The sequence below is a fragment of the Aspergillus candidus genome (assembly GCF_002847045.1).
Source record: "Aspergillus candidus strain CBS 102.13 unplaced genomic scaffold BDW47scaffold_8, whole genome shotgun sequence".
Lineage (NCBI taxonomy): Eukaryota > Fungi > Ascomycota > Eurotiomycetes > Eurotiales > Aspergillaceae > Aspergillus > Aspergillus candidus.
Window position 1 is genome coordinate 287734 of NW_020194013.1, and position 17597 is coordinate 305330.

At 56.0% G+C, this 17597-nt stretch overlaps 6 protein-coding genes across 6 annotated transcripts; 3 read left to right on the top strand and 3 right to left on the bottom strand.

The window, feature by feature from the left end:
• The first annotated feature begins 101 nt into the window (after positions 1 to 101).
• BDW47DRAFT_101228 (60S ribosomal protein uL30) lies at positions 102 to 2024 on the top strand. Its single transcript, XM_024811608.1, has 4 exons — positions 102 to 213; positions 866 to 977; positions 1195 to 1361; positions 1415 to 2024. The coding sequence occupies exons 1-4, from the start codon at positions 197 to 199 to the stop codon at positions 1872 to 1874; spliced, it is 756 nt and encodes a 251-aa protein (XP_024674515.1). The 5' UTR covers positions 102 to 196; the 3' UTR covers positions 1875 to 2024.
• A 4-nt stretch (positions 2025 to 2028) lies between these two features.
• Positions 2029 to 3682, bottom strand: BDW47DRAFT_101231 (TDA10 family protein). Its single transcript, XM_024811609.1, has 5 exons — positions 3270 to 3682; positions 2695 to 3203; positions 2559 to 2582; positions 2383 to 2498; positions 2029 to 2318 (listed from the first exon to the last, which is right to left on the bottom strand). The coding sequence occupies exons 1-5, from the start codon at positions 3423 to 3425 to the stop codon at positions 2155 to 2157; spliced, it is 969 nt and encodes a 322-aa protein (XP_024674516.1). The 5' UTR covers positions 3426 to 3682; the 3' UTR covers positions 2029 to 2154.
• A 1174-nt stretch (positions 3683 to 4856) lies between these two features.
• Positions 4857 to 8218, top strand: mfp (putative peroxisomal multifunctional beta-oxidation protein (MFP)). The gene is made up of 5 exons (XM_024820124.1): positions 4857 to 5229; positions 5321 to 5657; positions 5719 to 5808; positions 5867 to 6663; positions 6720 to 8218. Exons 1-5 carry the CDS (start codon positions 5074 to 5076, stop codon positions 8043 to 8045), a joined length of 2706 nt encoding a protein of 901 aa, XP_024674517.1. The 5' UTR covers positions 4857 to 5073; the 3' UTR covers positions 8046 to 8218.
• A 270-nt stretch (positions 8219 to 8488) lies between these two features.
• Positions 8489 to 10651, top strand: BDW47DRAFT_115891 (uncharacterized protein; the record flags this gene model as incomplete). Its single annotated transcript, XM_024814852.1, has 2 exons — positions 8489 to 10453; positions 10544 to 10651. The coding sequence occupies 2 exons, from the start codon at positions 8489 to 8491 to the stop codon at positions 10649 to 10651; spliced, it is 2073 nt and encodes a 690-aa protein (XP_024674518.1).
• Positions 10652 to 12293: 1642 nt separating this feature from the next.
• Positions 12294 to 14523, bottom strand: BDW47DRAFT_134849 (ferric reductase family protein; the record flags this gene model as incomplete). The annotated part of the gene is made up of 5 exons (XM_024818181.1): positions 12294 to 13434; positions 13494 to 13592; positions 13651 to 13902; positions 13953 to 14073; positions 14133 to 14523. 5 exons carry the CDS (start codon positions 14521 to 14523, stop codon positions 12294 to 12296), a joined length of 2004 nt encoding a protein of 667 aa, XP_024674519.1.
• Positions 14524 to 14607: 84 nt separating this feature from the next.
• BDW47DRAFT_134851 (putative cysteine synthase B) lies at positions 14608 to 17063 on the bottom strand (the record flags this gene model as incomplete). Its single annotated transcript, XM_024818182.1, has 4 exons — positions 16593 to 17063; positions 15709 to 16538; positions 15202 to 15658; positions 14608 to 14768 (listed from the first exon to the last, which is right to left on the bottom strand). Exons 1-4 carry the CDS (start codon positions 16783 to 16785, stop codon positions 14608 to 14610), a joined length of 1641 nt encoding a protein of 546 aa, XP_024674520.1. The 5' UTR covers positions 16786 to 17063.
• Positions 17064 to 17597: the final 534 nt, after the last annotated feature.

Below are 17597 nucleotides of genomic sequence, written 5' to 3' on the forward strand. Positions count from 1 at the left end.
ATATCAGGTGACTGCGGCTACCCTAACCAGAAGAAGTCCCAAAATAGCAAGCGTGTCTTGGCGACAGGCTAACCTATCCCGGTTAGACCCATCAAGCCCACAAACCACCAAAACTCTTCGCAACTTCTTCTTCTCTTTCTTCCACACGACAGCTTTCGCCAACCGCCCAACTCGCGAACTCTTCAGGACCGTCGCAATGGCCGCTACCGCTACGTATGATCCCTTTTGACTACCCTCGCGACTGATTCGCAGTTGAGCCTGTAAGGTTCAGGTTATAGTCGTCCTTCTCGCTGGAGATGCTGCGGTCGAAGATTTGAAAAAGTTTTCGACCGCTGGGCACCAGCTCGATCTTTCCCGCGACCATCCCCTCGCGCCCAGGAGGTCGCATCTATCCTTGAATAGAAGCATTGACTGGATCGGAGGCTTGGTCTGGGGTCTTGAGGTTGAAGGCCTTGGTTGCCTTCGCCTTGAAAAACATTGTTGAGAGCTATCGCTTCCCTCGCCTTGGCTCGCACTCTTGATCGAAGCTGGGCGAATACAGGGAAGCGATTGGCGTCAACAGTATTTCCCGAACGTTTTAGTTTGGGGTCTTGTCGGATGAGAAATGTGTTACAATGTCGCTGCCACTCTAGAGCCAATGAACACCCCACTCGCATTGAAATATCTGTGGTGATGGGGCTAGTAGGGACTCGGGTGGTCGTTGTACATCAGACAATAAAACCATCTCACCGACTAAATACATACCGTCGAGTGCTTTTTCTTATATGCCTTCAGTTGAGAATGTGGCGCTATAAGCTGCAATTCTTACACTCGGCGAAATTGCATTTGTGTGATTTCTACGGACAGACTATACTGACCTTCACAGCACCGTCCCCACCCAGAACCAGGTGCTGGTCCCTGAGACCCTCCTGAAGAAGCGCAAGAGCCAGGAGCAGGCTCGCGCTGTCGCCCGTGAGGACGCCCAGAAGAAGAAGGAGGTAAGATCATATTTGCTTTTCTTTTTTACTTTTTCTTTTTCTTTTTTCTGTTTTATTCCACAATCAACGGTGATGATAGCAACCATCTTGCGACTAGACCTACCAATCGATGCTGTCGCTTTGTTAACCATCTTTCGGGGCTGAGTTGATGCTCTTGAGAATTTTATTTTTTTCTCCATGCAATTGATTGAATTTTCACTGACAAATTCAACCTTAGGCCAACAAGGAGAAGCGCACCACCATCTTCAAGCGTGCCGAGTCCTACGTCCAGGAGTACCGCAGTGCTGAGCGCGAGAAGCTCCGCCTGGCCCGCGTCGCTCGCCAGGAGGGCAACCTCTACGTTGCTGAGGAGCCCAAGCTGGTCTTCGTTATCCGTATCAAGGGGTATGTTAACTTTCCCACCCTAATGCAGGCCCTGTCACTAAACTATCATATAGTATCAACAAGATCGCTCCCCAGCCCCGTAAGATCCTGCAGCTGCTCCGTCTGCTCCAGATCAACAACGGTACCTTCGTGCGCCTCACCAAGGCCACCCAGGAGATGCTCACCATCGTCAACCCCTACATTGCCTACGGTTACCCCAACCTGAAGAGCATCCGTGAGCTCGTCTACAAGCGCGGTTACGGCAAGATCAACAAGCAGCGTGTTCCCCTCACCGACAACCAGATCATCGAGGAGCACCTCGGCAAGTACGGCATCGTCTGTATGGAGGATCTGATCCACGAGCTGTACACCGTTGGCCCCAACTTCAAGCAGGTCAACAACTTCCTGTGGCCCTTCAAGCTGTCCAACCCCAACGGCGGCTTCAAGACCCGCAAGTTCAACCACTTCATCCAGGGTGGTGACTTCGGTAACCGTGAGGACAACATCAACGCCCTCATCCGCCAGATGAACTAAGTTCGTTCTGTGTGGGCGGTTTGTTCCTGTTCGTGACGGATGAATGGGCTGTTTGCGGCACTTAGCGGTATAATGGTCTGATTCCAGATGAATTAAAAGTTTAACGACGATCTTATGTACCTGTAATATGATATACCCCTTTTCAAGTAGTCTTCCTTACCGGCTTTAGCCAGCGTCTATCCTCAACTTGCCACCATAACTCGTATATACATTGTTTGAATAAAGGTCTAACATCGATCTATCTATCCATCGTATTTTCGTCCGCGATTATCGGTGGACCTTAAATCCGAATCACCTCCTGCACCCGACGATCCTTATCAACAACCAACCGCAACTGTCTCCCCTCCCATCCCGTCGCGGGCGCCCCCGCCGTCGTCGAATGGGGAATAGGTTTAAAGGCACCCTGACGAAGGGTTTCGGTAAACAGTTCGTACGAGGGGTAATCTTTTTATGTTAGTCAGTTCCGGATCAAAAAAAACCATGGACAAGAAAACGAGGAGAAACATACAGCCGTCCACAAAATGGGTGACTTGCTCGGGTGTCATGCCGGTGCCTTTTGTAGCTCGGAGACCGAGCTCTTGCTGTTGGCGCCAGTCGTAGACGAAGTGGAGGTCTTGGGCGTCTCTGTTGTGATTGTCAGAGATCCATCTCGATCTGGTGAGGGGGGGAAGGGGTCAGTCGTACATGTGGATTAGAGCGTCGAGTTGGCTGTTTGGTAGGTAGGTATGTTGTTAGCTTCCTTGACACCTGAGACATACTATCCTTGTCCCAAATAAAGACGAAGAAGGAAAAGAAGAAGCGGGGGGGGGAAGAAACTTACTCCGTAATAACATCATACCCCCTCAACGCCTCATCCACAGCTCTAACATCCTCAAACGCAACGGCTCCTAACCGGCCCGTATAGGCACTCCCCGCACTCTCCCGCTCCGCAACAGCATCCTGCCACTTCTCGCGCAAGACGAGCTCATCCCAAGCACGGAAGCCCACACACCACCCCTCAAAGATAACCACCTTCACTTGGGGCTCGCCCTGGCCATTGACTGTCGTCCAGCGCGCCTCAGGGACGCGATCGCCCTGCCCCGCAAAGGCAGACTTGTCATACTGCGGGATGGCGGTGGGGGCGCCGGCGCGGAGAGAGGCGAAGACCGAGCGCGCGAGGGGCAGATCGTGTGTCCCCGGTTGGCCTCTGTGCTGGAGGAGGGGGTTGGAGGGGTTTTCCTGTGCGAGGCGCTGCTGCGCGGCGTGGGGGAGGTAGAGGTCGTCGAGGGAGAGGGTTACGACGGCGAGGGAGTAGGGTGGGGAGCGGAGGATGGAGTTGAGGGTTGAGACCTTTCATTTGCACATGATTGTTAGTCAGTCAATTGGATTTTTTGTGTTTGGGGGAGGACGACATACGAGGACGGTCTTGCCGGCGCCTTGGACGCCGTTGAGGCCGAGGAAGAAGGGCGGGGTTGAAGCGGGGTCGTGGTTGAAGCGGGCTTGGTGGGCTTTGAGACGCTCGAGGAGGAAGGGGATGCAGTGTTGGGATTTGTCGTCGATGATTTCGGGCATGTTTGGAGGTTCTTTTGTGGTGGGTGTGGTGTTGTGATGGATTGTTGTGGGGGAGAGTTCGATGGAGAGGTTGGTGGGGGAGTGGTGGCCTGGATGGTCAGGTTGGATATATCGGCTATCGGAGATGCGCCGAGTTGTCTTTCCTTTTGGTCTCAACCATCACCGCAGGGTGGTTAGAACAATGAGAATACTTAACCAATTTACGCACAATATTCTAGTCATCGAGATCTAGGACATCTATTTGTGCGAAGGTCGACACATTCTGATCGATCGGCTTGGAGTCCCCGGCGAACGGTTGGCAGGGAGCGAAATGTACCTGTCAACATCATGCAATGAGTTCACATTCAATGGCACCAATTACAAATCTACAGCTCGAAATAGATAGTCTATCGGCTAGAATATCAACAGCGTTGGTGAAGACAGCAGTCAACATGCATCACGACCCTCATCCCAGCAGATTTCCCAATAGAGCCCGTCTAGGTCTCTAAGCTCGGGACACAAATAACCTCCGCATATCTTACGGTATATACTCCGCACACGGCATCCCGCCCGGGTCCAGACGGATGTACGTGCACGGTGCCCCTCTCGAGGGAGACCGTGATCAGTGATCAGTGATCACACACGTTTGACCGACGGTAGCCCTCCAGCATGACGTCCTCCTGGGGGTCTAGTGCCCAGTGTCCAATGTCTACTGTCGGGGCGGCATCTCGTCGGCAAGGGATGCCACGGCTCTGGCCCGCGCGTCCTCGCTAGCTAGCACTTGGCCGAGGCGACAATGCGGGGAGGTATTTAGCTACCGCGGAGATCGCCGAGTGGAAGAGAGGTTTCAAAGGTAAGCTATATCATATGGACCATTCCATGCGGACGCAATTTACTAGTCTAACGTCTACGCAATTGGGGATATGGATTATGATACCTACGATCTCTTTACTACACTGGGTGGTTAATGTATGTGGGGACGGCCTGAGGGATCCCAATCCGATCCTGTGGCCTGAGGTGTGCAGAAGGTGCAAACAGCCAATCGGAAGGCGAATAATCCCGGCGGGGAAGCGAGCACGTGAGATGACGCAGACCGAATCACATGCCTGAGTCAGCACGGGGTTCCCGATGGGGTTTAGCGGGAGAGAACTCGGTGGAAGGGATCCTATAGAGAATAGAAGGTAATATTCCAGAGAAAACAGAAGCAACGAATAAATGAGCAGATAGATAATTAGCAAGAGTCTATGATAATTATAAACATCAATAAAATAAATGGAGGGAGGAAAAGTCAAGGGTGTCGGCATGTGAAGTGGCATCATCTGCCAGAGGATCCGGAGAGTGATTGGCCTGAGGAAGCTGCCAAAGATGCCGAGGTTCACTGGCTGGGGGCAGCCTCAGGTTGCCGAGCAGGGTGACCGGTCATTGTTGACTTCATTTCTCTCCCCCGGATCGCTTCACTTTCTCCTCTTTCTCTTCTTCTAATCATCCCCCTCTCTTCCCCTGGTTTTTAATCTCGTGGAACTAGTTCCCTCGGCTCCGATTTGTTCCTCTCCATATTTTATTTACTCTCCTCCCGCCCTCTTTCCTGCTTCCTCCTTCTTCTCTCCTCCTTCCGTTCTTTTTTTTTTTCTCTCCTTTCCCTCCATTCATCCATCTATTTCTTCACACAATGTCTGAGCTGCGCTTTGACAACCAGACCGTCGTCGTAACAGGCGCCGGTGGTGGCCTCGGTAAGGCCTATGCCCTCTTCTTTGCCTCGCGGGGCGCCAACGTCGTCGTGAACGACCTCGGTGGCTCGCACGCCGGTGAGGGTACCTCCTCCAAGGTACGTCCATTCTTTCCCTCTCTCTGTCTCTCGCTCTCTATTCTGTATCAGTCGTCGCGGAAAATGTTCGATTCTGATTCATCCGTGACAGGCGGCCGATGTCGTGGTCGAAGAGATCAAGGCTGCCGGCGGCAAGGCCGCGGCCAACTACGACAGCGTCGAGAACGGTGATGCCATCATCGAGACCGCCATCAAGAACTTTGGCCGCGTCGATATCCTCATCAACAACGCCGGTATCCTCCGGGATGTCAGCTTCAAGAACATGAAGGATCAGGACTGGGACCTGATCAACCGTGTCCACACCTATGGTGCCTACAAGTGTGCTCGCGCCGCTTGGCCCCACTTCCGGAAGCAGAAGTACGGCCGTGTGCTCAACACCGCCTCGGCTGCCGGTCTGTTCGGCAGCTTCGGCCAGGCCAACTACTCTGGTATGTGGTTCACCTCCGTCTTATCTTGTTTCTTGGGATCCCCCAGCTGACGGCAGTGTAGCCGCCAAACTCGGCCAGGTCGGTTTCACCGAGACCCTCGCCAAGGAGGGTGCCAAGTACAACATCCTCGCCAACGTCATTGCGCCCATCGGTATGTGCTGATCCATCCCGGAACTCCTTGAATCTTCCAAATCTGACCCCGAGAATAGCCGCGAGCCGGATGACCGCCACGGTCATGCCCCCCGATGTCCTCGAGAACCTGAAGCCCGACTGGATCGTGCCCCTGGTGGCCGCCCTGGTGCACCCCACCAACACCACCAACTCCGGTGGCATCTACGAGGTCGGCGGTGGCCACATGGCCAAGATCCGCTGGGAGCGCGCCAAGGGTGCCCTCCTCAAGACCGACGCCTCCCTCACCCCCGGCGCCATCGCCCGCAAGTGGAACGATGTCAACGACTACTCCAAGCCCGACTACCCCACCGGCCCCGCCGATTTCATGACCTTCCTCGAGGATGGCTTGAAGACCCCCCCCGCCCCCGCCGGTGAGGAGCCCAACTACCAGGGCAAGGTCGCCCTCGTCACCGGTGGTGGCGCCGGTCTCGGCCGCACCTACTGTCTGCTGTTCGCCAAGTACGGTGCCGCCGTCGTCGTCAACGACCTCGTCGACCCCGAGCCCGTCGTCCAGGAGATCCGCAAGATGGGCGGCAAGGCCGTCGGCAACAAGGCCTCGTGCGAGGATGGTGAGGGCGTCATCAAGTCCGCCATCGACGCCTTTGGCCGCATCGACATCCTGGTCAACAACGCCGGTATCCTGCGCGACAAGGCCTTCAACAACATGTCTGACGACCTCTGGAACCCCGTTGTCAACGTCCACCTGCGTGGCACCTACAAGGTCACCAAGGCCGCCTGGCCCTACATGCTGAAGCAGAAGTACGGCCGTATCGTCAACACCGCCAGCACCAGCGGTATCTACGGCAACTTTGGCCAGGCCAACTACGCCGCCGCGGTATGTTCATCCACATCTCCACCCAGATGGGGGGTCTCCTGCTAATTCAATCCTAGAAACTCGGTATCCTCGGGTTCTCCCGCACGCTCGCCATGGAGGGTGCCAAGTATAACATCAAGGTCAACACCATCGCCCCCAACGCCGGCACAAACATGACCCGCACCATCATGCCCGAGGAGATGGTCCAGGCCTTCAAGCCCGACTACGTCGCTCCTTTGGTCGGCCTCCTCTGCTCCGACATCGTCCCCGAGCCCTCCACCAAGGGCCTGTTCGAGTGCGGCAGCGGCTGGTTCGCCCGGACCCGCTGGCAGCGCGCCGGCGGCCACGGCTTCCCCGTGGACGTCCAGCTGACCCCCGAGGAGGTCGTCAAGCACTGGAACCAGATCACCAACTTCGACGACGGCCGTGCCGACCACCCCGAGGACGGCCAGGCGGGCGCCGAGAAGATCATGGCCAACATGGGCAACCGCGCCGGCGGTGACGCCAGCGAGGGCAACGACATCCTGGCCAACATCGAGCAGGCCAAGCAGGCCACCAGCGAGGGCACTCCCTTCGACTACGTCGACCGCGACATCATCCTGTACAACCTCAGCCTGGGTGCCAAGCGCACCGACCTGCCCCTGGTGTACGAGAACAACGAGCACTTCCAGGCCCTCCCCACCTACGGTGTGATCCCCTGGTTCAACACCGCCACCCCCTGGAACATGGGCGACATCGTCAAGGACTTCTCCCCCATGATGCTGCTGCACGGCGAGCAGTACATGGAGGTCCGCAAGTTCCCCATCCCCACCGAGGCCCGCACCAAGACCTACCCCAAGCTCATCGACGTCGTCGACAAGGGCAACGCCGCCCTGGTCGTCGCCGGCTACACCACCAAGGACGTCGCCACCGGTGAGGACCTCTTCTACAACGAGTCCACCGTCTTCATCCGCGGCAGCGGCGGCTTCGGCGGCTCGCCCAAGCCCACCGCCCAGCGCCCCAAGGGTGCCACCGCCGCCTACAAGGCCCCCGCGCGCCAGCCCGACGCCGTCGTCCAGGAGAAGACCTCCGAGGACCAGGCCGCCCTCTACCGTCTCAACGGTGACCGCAACCCGCTGCACATCGACCCCGACTTCAGCAAGGTCGGTGGCTTCAAGACCCCCATCCTGCACGGTCTGTGCTCGCTGGGTGTCGCCGGCAAGCACGTCTTCGCCAAGTTCGGCGCCTTCAAGAACCTGAAGGTCCGCTTCTCCGGCGTCGTGCTGCCCGGCCAGACCCTCAAGACCGAGATGTGGAAGGAGGGCAACACGGTGCTCTTCCAGGCCACCGTCGTCGAGACCGGCAAGCCCGCCATCACCGGTGCCGGTGTGGAGCTGCTGGAGGGTGCCAAGGCCAAGTTGTAAATTAGTCGGACGGGGGTTGTATTAAAAAATATGGGTTGACCGGTGGGGGATGGATTCCCCGGAACGGCATCTGATTCCAGACCCAGATTGTGTATATAAATATTGACGACTGCGGTGTCTTTTTTCTTATTTTTTATATCTAGTTCATTTTTTTTTCTCTGTTGTGATTCAAGCCAATTTGAACCTGTTTCCTTGCTGTGTGTTACTGCCGTCACGTGGAGATTGTAGATTATCTAAGCCATCGGAGGTCACGTCGATCAGACCGACATGTGACGCTTTGGTCTGTTTCTCTTTCCACCTCACCGTCTTTCCCTTTCGACTTCATCCGTCAACCCGTGTCGAGCTTTGTATCTCAATGCCCTCATGACCAAGGCACTGGTCTAAACCTCGGATTTCTTTCCCCCCCCCACCGATCATGTAGGAGACAGGCCCTGATTGGAACGATGGTGCTGTCGCTCTTCCCTGTCCCCAGCTTTACCCGGCCCCCTTCGGCGTCTGCCTCGCTTCGCACCGGCCAGGCCCCTCCCTCCTCCACCCTGAGTATCGCTCTCCGCAACAATCCCTTTGGTCTCCCCGCCCGATCGCGCACCACGTCGGCCCCGCCCGCTCCCGCGGATCTGGCCCAGGAGCAGGCGGAACTCAACCATGCCCTGGAAGCGCTGGCGCGCATGTTCCCGGACGTCAAGGTCGAGGTGTTCCGCGATCTGCTCGTCCGGTTCGACGGTCAGAGTCGGCTGCAGGTGTGCGTGGAGCAACTGCTGCGTCACAAGGAAGAATGGGTCGCCGGGCGCTGGAACGTGCCGGCGGGGTCCGGCGACGTGGCCGGTTCTCCCGACGAGCACGCCGTGCCGCCGGATGAGCGGTTCCGCGACGGCGCGTACAAAGCCGCGGTGCGTACGGCGCTCACAAAGGAGTTCGGGAGCTTGAGTCGCAGCGCGGTGGACGCTGTCTTGGCGGAAGCGAACTTCTGCTACGGGCGTGCCCGCCCCACGCTCCAGGATCTGTCGCGGAAGACGTGGCGGGCCACGTTCCACAGCATTCTCCCATCTTTCCGTCGCAAGCGTGATCGGGACGAGCATCCGCTGCTCGCGTGGCAGCGCCACGAGAACGGGGAGCTGGTGCCCCGGCTGAAGGAGACCGGCTGCGCGGAGCTGGATCAGGAGCTGCATGATGCCGTGCTGGCGCCTCTCCTGGGTACACAGCGGGAGGCACGGGAGGCGCAGGACTGGCAGCTGGCTGGGGAGCTCAACGAGGTGGAGGCGCGCGAGGCCGACGCCCTCTATGAGTGTGAGTGCTGCCTGGCGGATGTGACCTTCGAGCAGATCGGGGCGTGCTCCGACCACACGCACATCATCTGCTACGGGTGCATCCAACGCACCCTTCACGAGGCGCTCTTCGGCCAGGGATGGTCCAAATCGGTCGACCCGGAGAGGTCAACCCTGAAGTGCCTGGCGCCCACCGCTCGCGACAGCTGTCCGGGGACTTTGAACGTGGATGTCGTCAAACGCGCCGTGCTGATGGGCAAGGGGGGAACCGAGACGTACTGCAAATTCGAGACGCGTCTAGCCTCGGACGCTCTGCTCCAGTCCCAGCTGAAACTCATCCACTGCCCATTCTGCCCCTACGCCGAGGTGGACCCGGTGTACCACCCGCGCGCCCACGGGATCCGATGGCGGTTCCGACGCGAGGGATTTCTCTCCACGACGGCGATGATCATCTTCCTCCTCGACCTGATCCCCTTGCTAATCATCCCCGCGATCATTCTCTACATCCTGGACCCATCCGCCGCCTCGGCCGTGTTCCGCAACTCCCTGCTCAACCTGTGCCTGCAGGTGCGGCCCAAGCGCTTCCGATGCAGGAACCCGGCCTGCCAGCGCGTGAGCTGCGTCACCTGTCAGAAGCCGTGGCGCGACCCGCACGTCTGCCATGAGCCGCTGCTCCTAGACCTGCGGGCCACGGTAGAAGCCGCCCGGACCGCCGCAGTTAAGCGCACCTGCCCCCGCTGCGGCCTCTCCTTCGTCAAGTCCTCCGGCTGCAACAAACTGACCTGCATCTGCGGCTACTCCATGTGCTACCTCTGCCGGCGGGCGCTCGGCCCGCCCCTCAACCCGCCCCTCCGCCGACGCCCTCGCCGCCCCCCCCGACGACCCCACAACGAGAACATCGACCCACACCATCCCCACAACCTCGAAGATAACGACCTCTCCTCCTCCGAAGACGAACAAGACGACCCTCCAGAAGGCTACTCCCACTACTGCGAACACTTCCGCATCAACCCGGGCGCCCGCTGCATGGAGTGCACCAAATGCGAGCTGTACCAAGAAGAAGACGAAGAGGCCGTCGCGCGACGGGCCGGCGAGCGCGCCGAGCGCGAGTGGCGTCTGCGCCAGGGCGTGGCGGGCGTGGGCGTGGGATCCACGCTGCTGCACGTCAACCGGGACTTTTCGGCGCGGCATGACGGTGGAGGGGTTTCGCGGGGGGCGCTGGCGAGGGGGAAGGACTGGATGTATTGGGTTGATGAGGTGTGGAGAGGTGGGCAGTGGAAGATGGAGGGGCAGGCGTTTGTGGATTGGGTTGTTGAACGGGTGGTTGTTGTTGAGGTTTGATTTTTGTTATTTGATTTAGGGTTATTTATGTACTGCCTATCTAGATGGCTATCTACTGCGACTCAGCTAGATGTCTGTCCGTAAATCCAAAATCCGAGATATTATTCGAAAAAGGAGCTGTACTATTTGAATATCGAGACTCTGAGCATTCGAAAACCCTCTCAAGAAGCTGGCTGTCGGAGGCGAACCCGCGTAAAACATTCAAACAGACTTCGCCTTTTGACATCATTGTTTTCGCGATTACCATGTATCGCCGAACCTCAACCGGGCCGAAGCCAGCCAAGTTTCTTGTACGCCCTCGTCCAACTGGGAGGCTTCCTTTTGACGCCGGGGCGCGAAGCCTGCGGCTTTTGAAAGATAACAGTAGCAAAGCTACGTCAGGCGCATCAAAGCCCTCGAAGCAAGCTCTGGCCATCTCAAGTGCTCTTTGTATGTCGAGCTGGGTAGTTATATGCTCCACGCACCATTGTGAACGAAGAGACTTGACACGATTTGTCCATGAACCCATCGCATTAGGGTCCGCAAATTCGGGATAAAGGTCATGTAAGCCCGCCCGGATGAGCTGTGCTAAGGACACCACGCTTGATCGCCCAGCGTAATGCAAAACTCCCTGTGACAGATACTCGCCATTGTCGTAATCTGCGTGATCCAGGCGAAATCCGAAAAAGTGGCGTGTTTCTTCGTCAAGATTTGGAGCGTCACGACACGCCCGAAGTAACGACTTGTCCCGAGCGAACTGCCCGCGAGGAAACTTCCTCGTGTCGATCATGCATATTTCAACTTAAAGCGGCAGTGGTAGTGGTTCAAAGTGACTCCACTTTTGAATGTTAACAGGGGGGGGAAATGTCTTGGAAATACGCGATGAAAGCATGTCAGACAGGATGAGATTAATGCTGCTCAGTCCTAGAAGCTTGCAGATTGTTGCAGACTAGCGTGGGGAAGAAGACCCTGCAGGTCGGCTGACGGTTTAGCCGATTGTAGTCGCTGCTTTCTTGACGAGATGGAGATGAAGATGGAGATGAAGATGGAGTTGTAAGAGAGAGAGAGAGAGAGAGAGAGAGAGAGAGAGAGAGAGAGAGAGAGAGAGAGAGAGAGAGAGAGAGAGAGAGAGAGAGAGAGAGAGAGAGATGTGTAGAAGAGAAGAAAGAAAATGATAACCATAAGAATTCAAGTGAATATAGGTACCTAACTCTACTAGGGTTTTATGTATCTAGTAACTCAGTACAATCATAACTTAATATAATTAGGGAAGAATAGAGTGAAAGAAAAGCAACCTTGTGATAACCAGTAAATATAGATATGCATGTAAAGCCTCATCTTCCCAGATGTGATTCATGATCAATGGCTATCCAACTTGAATAATTATAGGGTTCAATATACTCTGTAGTTGTAGAGATTCAAGCACTGTATTAGGTAGGCAGGTAGTATATAACACGAGAGCAGTATCACAGTGGTATCAAACTTGACATCCTCTATTGGATCACTTCACCACCTAGATAGAAAGTGACAAACAAGTCCAATGATCAGCCAGCTAGCTCAGAAACACTAGGTACCAAACCATAATATACAAACCAAAAACCTATCATACATAGATCAAGCATAAAGAAAAAAAAAATAACAACAAGAGCAGGGAAAGATATACTTACGCAAACGGCTCCGTATGCAAATACACCTCCCCAACAGCACTATCTTCCCTTAATATCCGCGCCTGCGCATCCGCCGCCGCATCCCGCACGTCATGCACCATCGAGGCCGGGCCACACACGAAGACGCCCACTTTTCTTTTCCCGCTGCTACCGCCAGTGGTGTGGTCTGTTTTGGGTGCGGCGATGGCGGAGGACTCGTCGGATAGGATTCCTTTAAGGATGGGTCGGCCGTAGATTAGGGTTGTCGTCATGTGTGGTAGGTCGTCGTCGTCGTCATCATTGTCGGCGAGATAATCTTGCTGGCTGAGGCTGGGGCTGGTGTTGGGGGTTTGTTCGAGTGTCGTGGTGTCTTTTTGTGGGGTGTTATCAGGTTCCTTGTCTTGAGCGCCAATGGCAGGGTTCTCGTTTGGATCGAGAACGAGGTGCTTGTCGCTTCCTGCTTTGAGCTCGACTTGGCTGTCGGCAGTGATGTAGATCGAGATGGTGAGATGCTTGCCCGACATATCAGCCGTGTGGGAGACGACGCGCTGCTCGAACTCCTGCCTGAACCAGGTTGCCATTTCGCGAGACCGCGTTGCTAGGATAACGTGGATGTGCTGGTTATGGTGATGGCTGGAGTCCCCAGTGTGTGGGCTTGTATGTGCGCGCAAAGCTTCTTCAACTACACCGAGGGAGAATCCCCCGCCAGAGCCACCAGCAATGACGAGAATATTATCGAAGTGGTTCAACGCGCCAGCGTGGAAGATGCCGCCGTAAGGCCCTTCAAGCAAGACTGTTGAGGACGAGTTAGGGTTCTTAGCGGCGAGACGGGCCATGCGGCCGGTAATTCCGCGGCGGGGTTTAATGTAGAAGATGATTTCCGGGGAGTGGCCGAGCTTTTCAGCGGTGTGAGAAAGCGTGCAGATCGTGAAGGGGTGAGCTGTTAGGCAGTGTAGCCCGAGACGGGGGTTTAGGAAGCGGATGAAGATGTGTTGGCCGGGGTGCCAGGACATGGTGGTTGTAGGGATGCGCACGCGGACGAGTCCGCAGCGGAGGAGCTCCATGTGGGCTGCGTGGCGTCCGTTTGTGAAGTGTGTTTTTGCGAGCGAGGCGCAGAGACTGGTGAGGTAGATTGCACCGGCTGCAATGAAATAGTCCCTGGATTGGTGAGCGGCGTGTCTGAGTAGGTTTTCTTTTTTTTTTTTTTTTTGGCTTACCATGAGGATAGACGGAAGTCGCAGTGGAAAAAGAAGAATACAACGAAGAGAATAGCGGCCAGGAAATGGGTGGCTTTGAAGAACTCGTAGTAGCGATTCCTAGAACGCACGTTAGAACAAACTCACCCCCATCTCAAGAAAGTCCGCGAGTTCTTACCGAATGGCCGGAATCGACATGAAGGTCAGATACGCCTGGGGGATGATAGCCGCCACGCCCGTCCAGTAGACAATGTCCGTGTCCCATTTCTTGACCATATCCCCTTTGTCAATGTGGTAGATGATGTAAGGGAAGGTGTGCACCAGGGCAAGGACAAACATGGCGTAGCTGGTCCAGTGGTGGAAGACTTGGAGTTTCTCATGAGACACTCCAGTCAATGCCGAGATGAGGTTGGCTTTGGTGCCCAGGGCCCTGCGCAAGTAAGTCAGTCGCAGTCGAGTCCACTCTGCGAAGGCACGTACAATACAAAAGGCAGCAGCCCCAGAGCCATCCACCCACTCCGTGTTGCTATCGGCGGACTGGAACCGTAGGAGCCTGACTCGAGTTTGGGCCAGTAGTAGGGTTGCGGGCCCAGTGTCATCGCTGCGCTCGCGTCAGTCAACTGTGTGTGTGTGCTTGACAGCTTGGAAGAAAGAACAAACCAAAGAAGAACGCGACCCCCACAATACCCAGCAGCAATACCCCCAGCGACGGAGAAGAGTACGCGACAGCAGGGAGACGAAGACGAAAGCACTTATACGACAGATACCGCGCGACAAGCGTTGCCCTACGCCATAGGCCCGTCCGTCGCAGTCTGTCCGGGGCATACTTGGACAAAAGATGCCCAACAGCGAAGACGCCCACCGTGGCGCAGAGAAAGTAGATAGTACTCAGCGCGTAGACATGGTCGGCCTCATACCAGTATCGCCATCTGCCGGCGCGGTAGGCGCACTGGTCTGGACGAAGTTTGCAGGTGTCGTGGCGTGAGGAATGTAGCCTTACGGGCTGGTCCAGCCAGGGCAGGCCGGACCCTGTATGTTCCGACATGGCCATGACGTCGCTGGCATATACGTAGAGACTCGTCGATCACACATGGAGTCAATTGAGATCGGATCGTCGGTAGAATTTGGGAAAGGATTATCGATCAGGGTCAAGGGGCAGGGCAGCCTGGGGAGGGGACGGGAGAGGGGCGTAGAAGAAGGGGCCTAAGGGGGGAAGAATTGTATGGCCATCATCGAGCATCTTGCTGGATAGCATCACCACAATCATTGACTTTAAGAGAGGGAGGGTCGTATTTCCTCCAACAGAGTCAAGCTTCGTTGATCTCTTTGGGACAAACATCGATTGGCCGGTTTTTGCTCACTATTGAGCATATTTCGCCGGGTTTATCAGTCGTTCAGTAAACACGAAAGTACAACATGGTAAAAGAAAAGCCACAGAACAACGCCACCCAAGAACCCAAATGAACAATGCACGGTATCATAATAGTCAACAGGGGAACAGGGAAATTTTCGCATGCTTTTGATGACGTTCTAGTCATAATCGTCATTGACCGTTTCCGGTTAGTTGGTGGAGCGATAAGGGGAAAAGGCACCGGATGCAGAAGGAAGAGGGACAGCAGAAGGAAGGGGAACGGACACAGCCCCACTCAAAGGAGATCAAGAGCGGGATGTCAGACAGACACCGGAATGGAAACAGAGGTTGACGAAGCTTGTTTCTCATTTGAATCACCCCACAGGCCATGGTCGCGCAGTGCCTGGTAGCCTCCACGCAGACTATCCGCCTGGATCCCCTTGGCTCGCAATACGCTGGTAGCTACCCGCGCGGTGTCACCATTGTAGCAGATCACCAGCACGTGCTGTTCACTGAGTGTGCTGACGATGTCGCCCGGCTGGAACAGCTGGTCGAGCTCCTGCCACTGCGCCTCCAGCACCCGCGGGTCGGCGAATGGCTTTGCACGGGGCGACTCCAGGCTCTGCAGGGACAGGTTGATGGACCCGGGGAGGTGCCATGACCCGAAGTCCACTGCCTTTCGCAGGTCTAACACGCAGCATTGCGGGCGCAACACGAGGGTGTTCAGCAGCCCCTGCGGGAGGGCCTGGGGGGTATCGTAGAAATTCGTGAACAGCACCACCGGGCTGCGCTCCCAGCTCTCGTCATATCGGTACAGGTCCACTTTTGTCAATTGCTATCTACAGTTAATACCAAGTACGAGGGTGAGCGGCGAAGAAGACATACCTCGTTGACAATGGGGTGGAACTTCTCATCACCCAACTTTTGGAAGTATTCGTCGATATACTGGTAGGGCAGATCGCAGCACAGGAACACGCTATGGATGAGCCCATCCGGTCCCGCCAGCTCGGACAAGGTCCCCGCCGCCTTGCGCTTCTCCAGCATCTGGAAGAGGCCCCTGAGGTTAAACCCGGACGAGGGCCCGCAGATGATCCCCTCGCGGCAAAGATCCAACGACCACGAGTACGAGTCCGGCGAATTAACTTCCTCGATGGAGTCGACAGCCTCCTTCCACGGGAACTCGACCGGCCTCATCAGAGCAAAGGACCGGGGACCGGGGACCCGATCTCCCGCGGCGGTGCACACACCCAGACGGTACACCGAGGGCTTGGCCTCCTTAAAGTAGGTTCCGAGCCCAGTCATCGTGCCCGAGGTGCCCATCCCGGCGCAGAGCACATTGATCTCGGGCAATTGCTTGAAGATCTGGGGCCCAGTCCAGCGGATGTGGGCCTGCCAGTTGTCGTTGTTCTCGTACTGGTTGGGGTTGAGGATGTCCTCCGACTGCTTGGCCTTGCGACGCGCACTCTGGATGCCGCCGCGCTCGTCGTAGGGTTCGGGCTGCGACGGCCCGCCGAACAGCATGATGTTAAGTCCGAAGAACTGCATCAGGCGCAGCTTGGCCTCGCTGGTCTTGTTGCTTAGGTAGGCGCGCGTGTCATCGATCCCGTGCATCACGCGAGCGATCATCGACATGGAGATGACCGTCGACCCCGAGCTGTACTCGATGATGGTCTGGGTTTGATCCGGCACCACCTGCTTCTGTAACATGTTCATCGCTGCGGCGATTAGTGGACTGGCAGCGGGAACATGGGGATCTTGCAGCGACTTACCGGGCATGGCCTTGACGTTGTTGGCCGGGTGCATGGTCATCATCTTTGCGTATATCCGCACGCCATAATCATAGAAAGGGTTCAACCGTGCAGGAATTTCCACTAGCGGGAGAGGCGGTTGGGAATCGGGATCAAAGTACTTTTTGAGGGCGTCTGGCCCAAAGTATGTATTGAGTTCATTCTGGTTGGACATGATGCAGGGGTGACAGGGAGCCGGGGACTGTAAAATGCAAGCAAGGTACAGCAAATGAACAAATAAAAATAAAGAGGATCAATATAGAGTAGAAAGCATAAGTCCCCGCTGCATGCAAGATAGAGAAAAGAGGAAAGAACAAGGAAGGGGAAAAAAGACAGAAAGACAAAAGCAGAGATGCATGGAGGGGCAATCCCATCAAGTTATACTTCCTGCAGAACCTCCACACCAGAGCACGAATCCGTATTATTGACACAGCGAGCACCCCGAAACGCCCGTGTCCACGAGGCTTGACCCACCATGGACAGAGTGCAATCTTCCAGTGTGGAAATAATCTTCATTTCTGCGCTCTACGTTTTGCTCCGTGAGGCAATTCCACAAGGGACCGAAGCGACAGGGCTGCGGTCGTAGCCGAACCTGAGATCCACGATGTAGCAAGAGTTTCCCGACGGGAATTCCTCGTGGCCTATCATCATACTCTATTGATCAGCCGTAGAGGTAGATGGCGCGCAGGGTGCTCGTGGCCTGGTGGAGAGTCCAGGGCGGATGCAGCTGTGTATGGCTGGAGGGAGATGTCCGGACCGGATTGCAGCGTATAATCCAGACAGATCTACAACCAACAAGGTCCCTGACGGCATAATAGAAGCTTCTTGGCGGGAAGAAATGACGATCGTGTAGAGTTTGATGGCATGAGGACCTTGCTGAGCACCTTTGAGCACGTTTTGCGCCGATCCCTTCCTGTTAGCCCTAATTGTCCTTGCCGCGGGTCCATCAATCGTGGATTTACGTTCCGGAAGTAGGGGGAAGTGACA

Bases quoted from the DNA above. Each gene is read 5' to 3' on its own strand.
- BDW47DRAFT_101231 (XM_024811609.1), bottom strand. From the start codon at position 3,425: ATGCCCGAAATCATCGACGACAAATCCCAACACTGCATCCCCTTCCTC. The intron at 2,583-2,694 runs GTAAGTTTCTTC...CCTACCAAACAG, and splicing joins GGGTATGATGTTATTACGGA to CCAACTCGACGCTCTAATCC. The intron at 2,319-2,382 runs GTATGTTTCTCC...TAACATAAAAAG, and splicing joins CACCCATTTTGTGGACGGCT to ATTACCCCTCGTACGAACTG.
- BDW47DRAFT_101228 (XM_024811608.1), top strand. The intron at 978-1,194 runs GTAAGATCATAT...ATTCAACCTTAG, and splicing joins ACGCCCAGAAGAAGAAGGAG to GCCAACAAGGAGAAGCGCAC. The intron at 1,362-1,414 runs GTATGTTAACTT...ACTATCATATAG, and splicing joins TTCGTTATCCGTATCAAGGG to TATCAACAAGATCGCTCCCC.
- mfp (XM_024820124.1), top strand. From the start codon at position 5,074: ATGTCTGAGCTGCGCTTTGACAACCAGACCGTCGTCGTAACAGGCGCC. The intron at 5,230-5,320 runs GTACGTCCATTC...CATCCGTGACAG, and splicing joins GTGAGGGTACCTCCTCCAAG to GCGGCCGATGTCGTGGTCGA. The intron at 6,664-6,719 runs GTATGTTCATCC...ATTCAATCCTAG, and splicing joins AGGCCAACTACGCCGCCGCG to AAACTCGGTATCCTCGGGTT.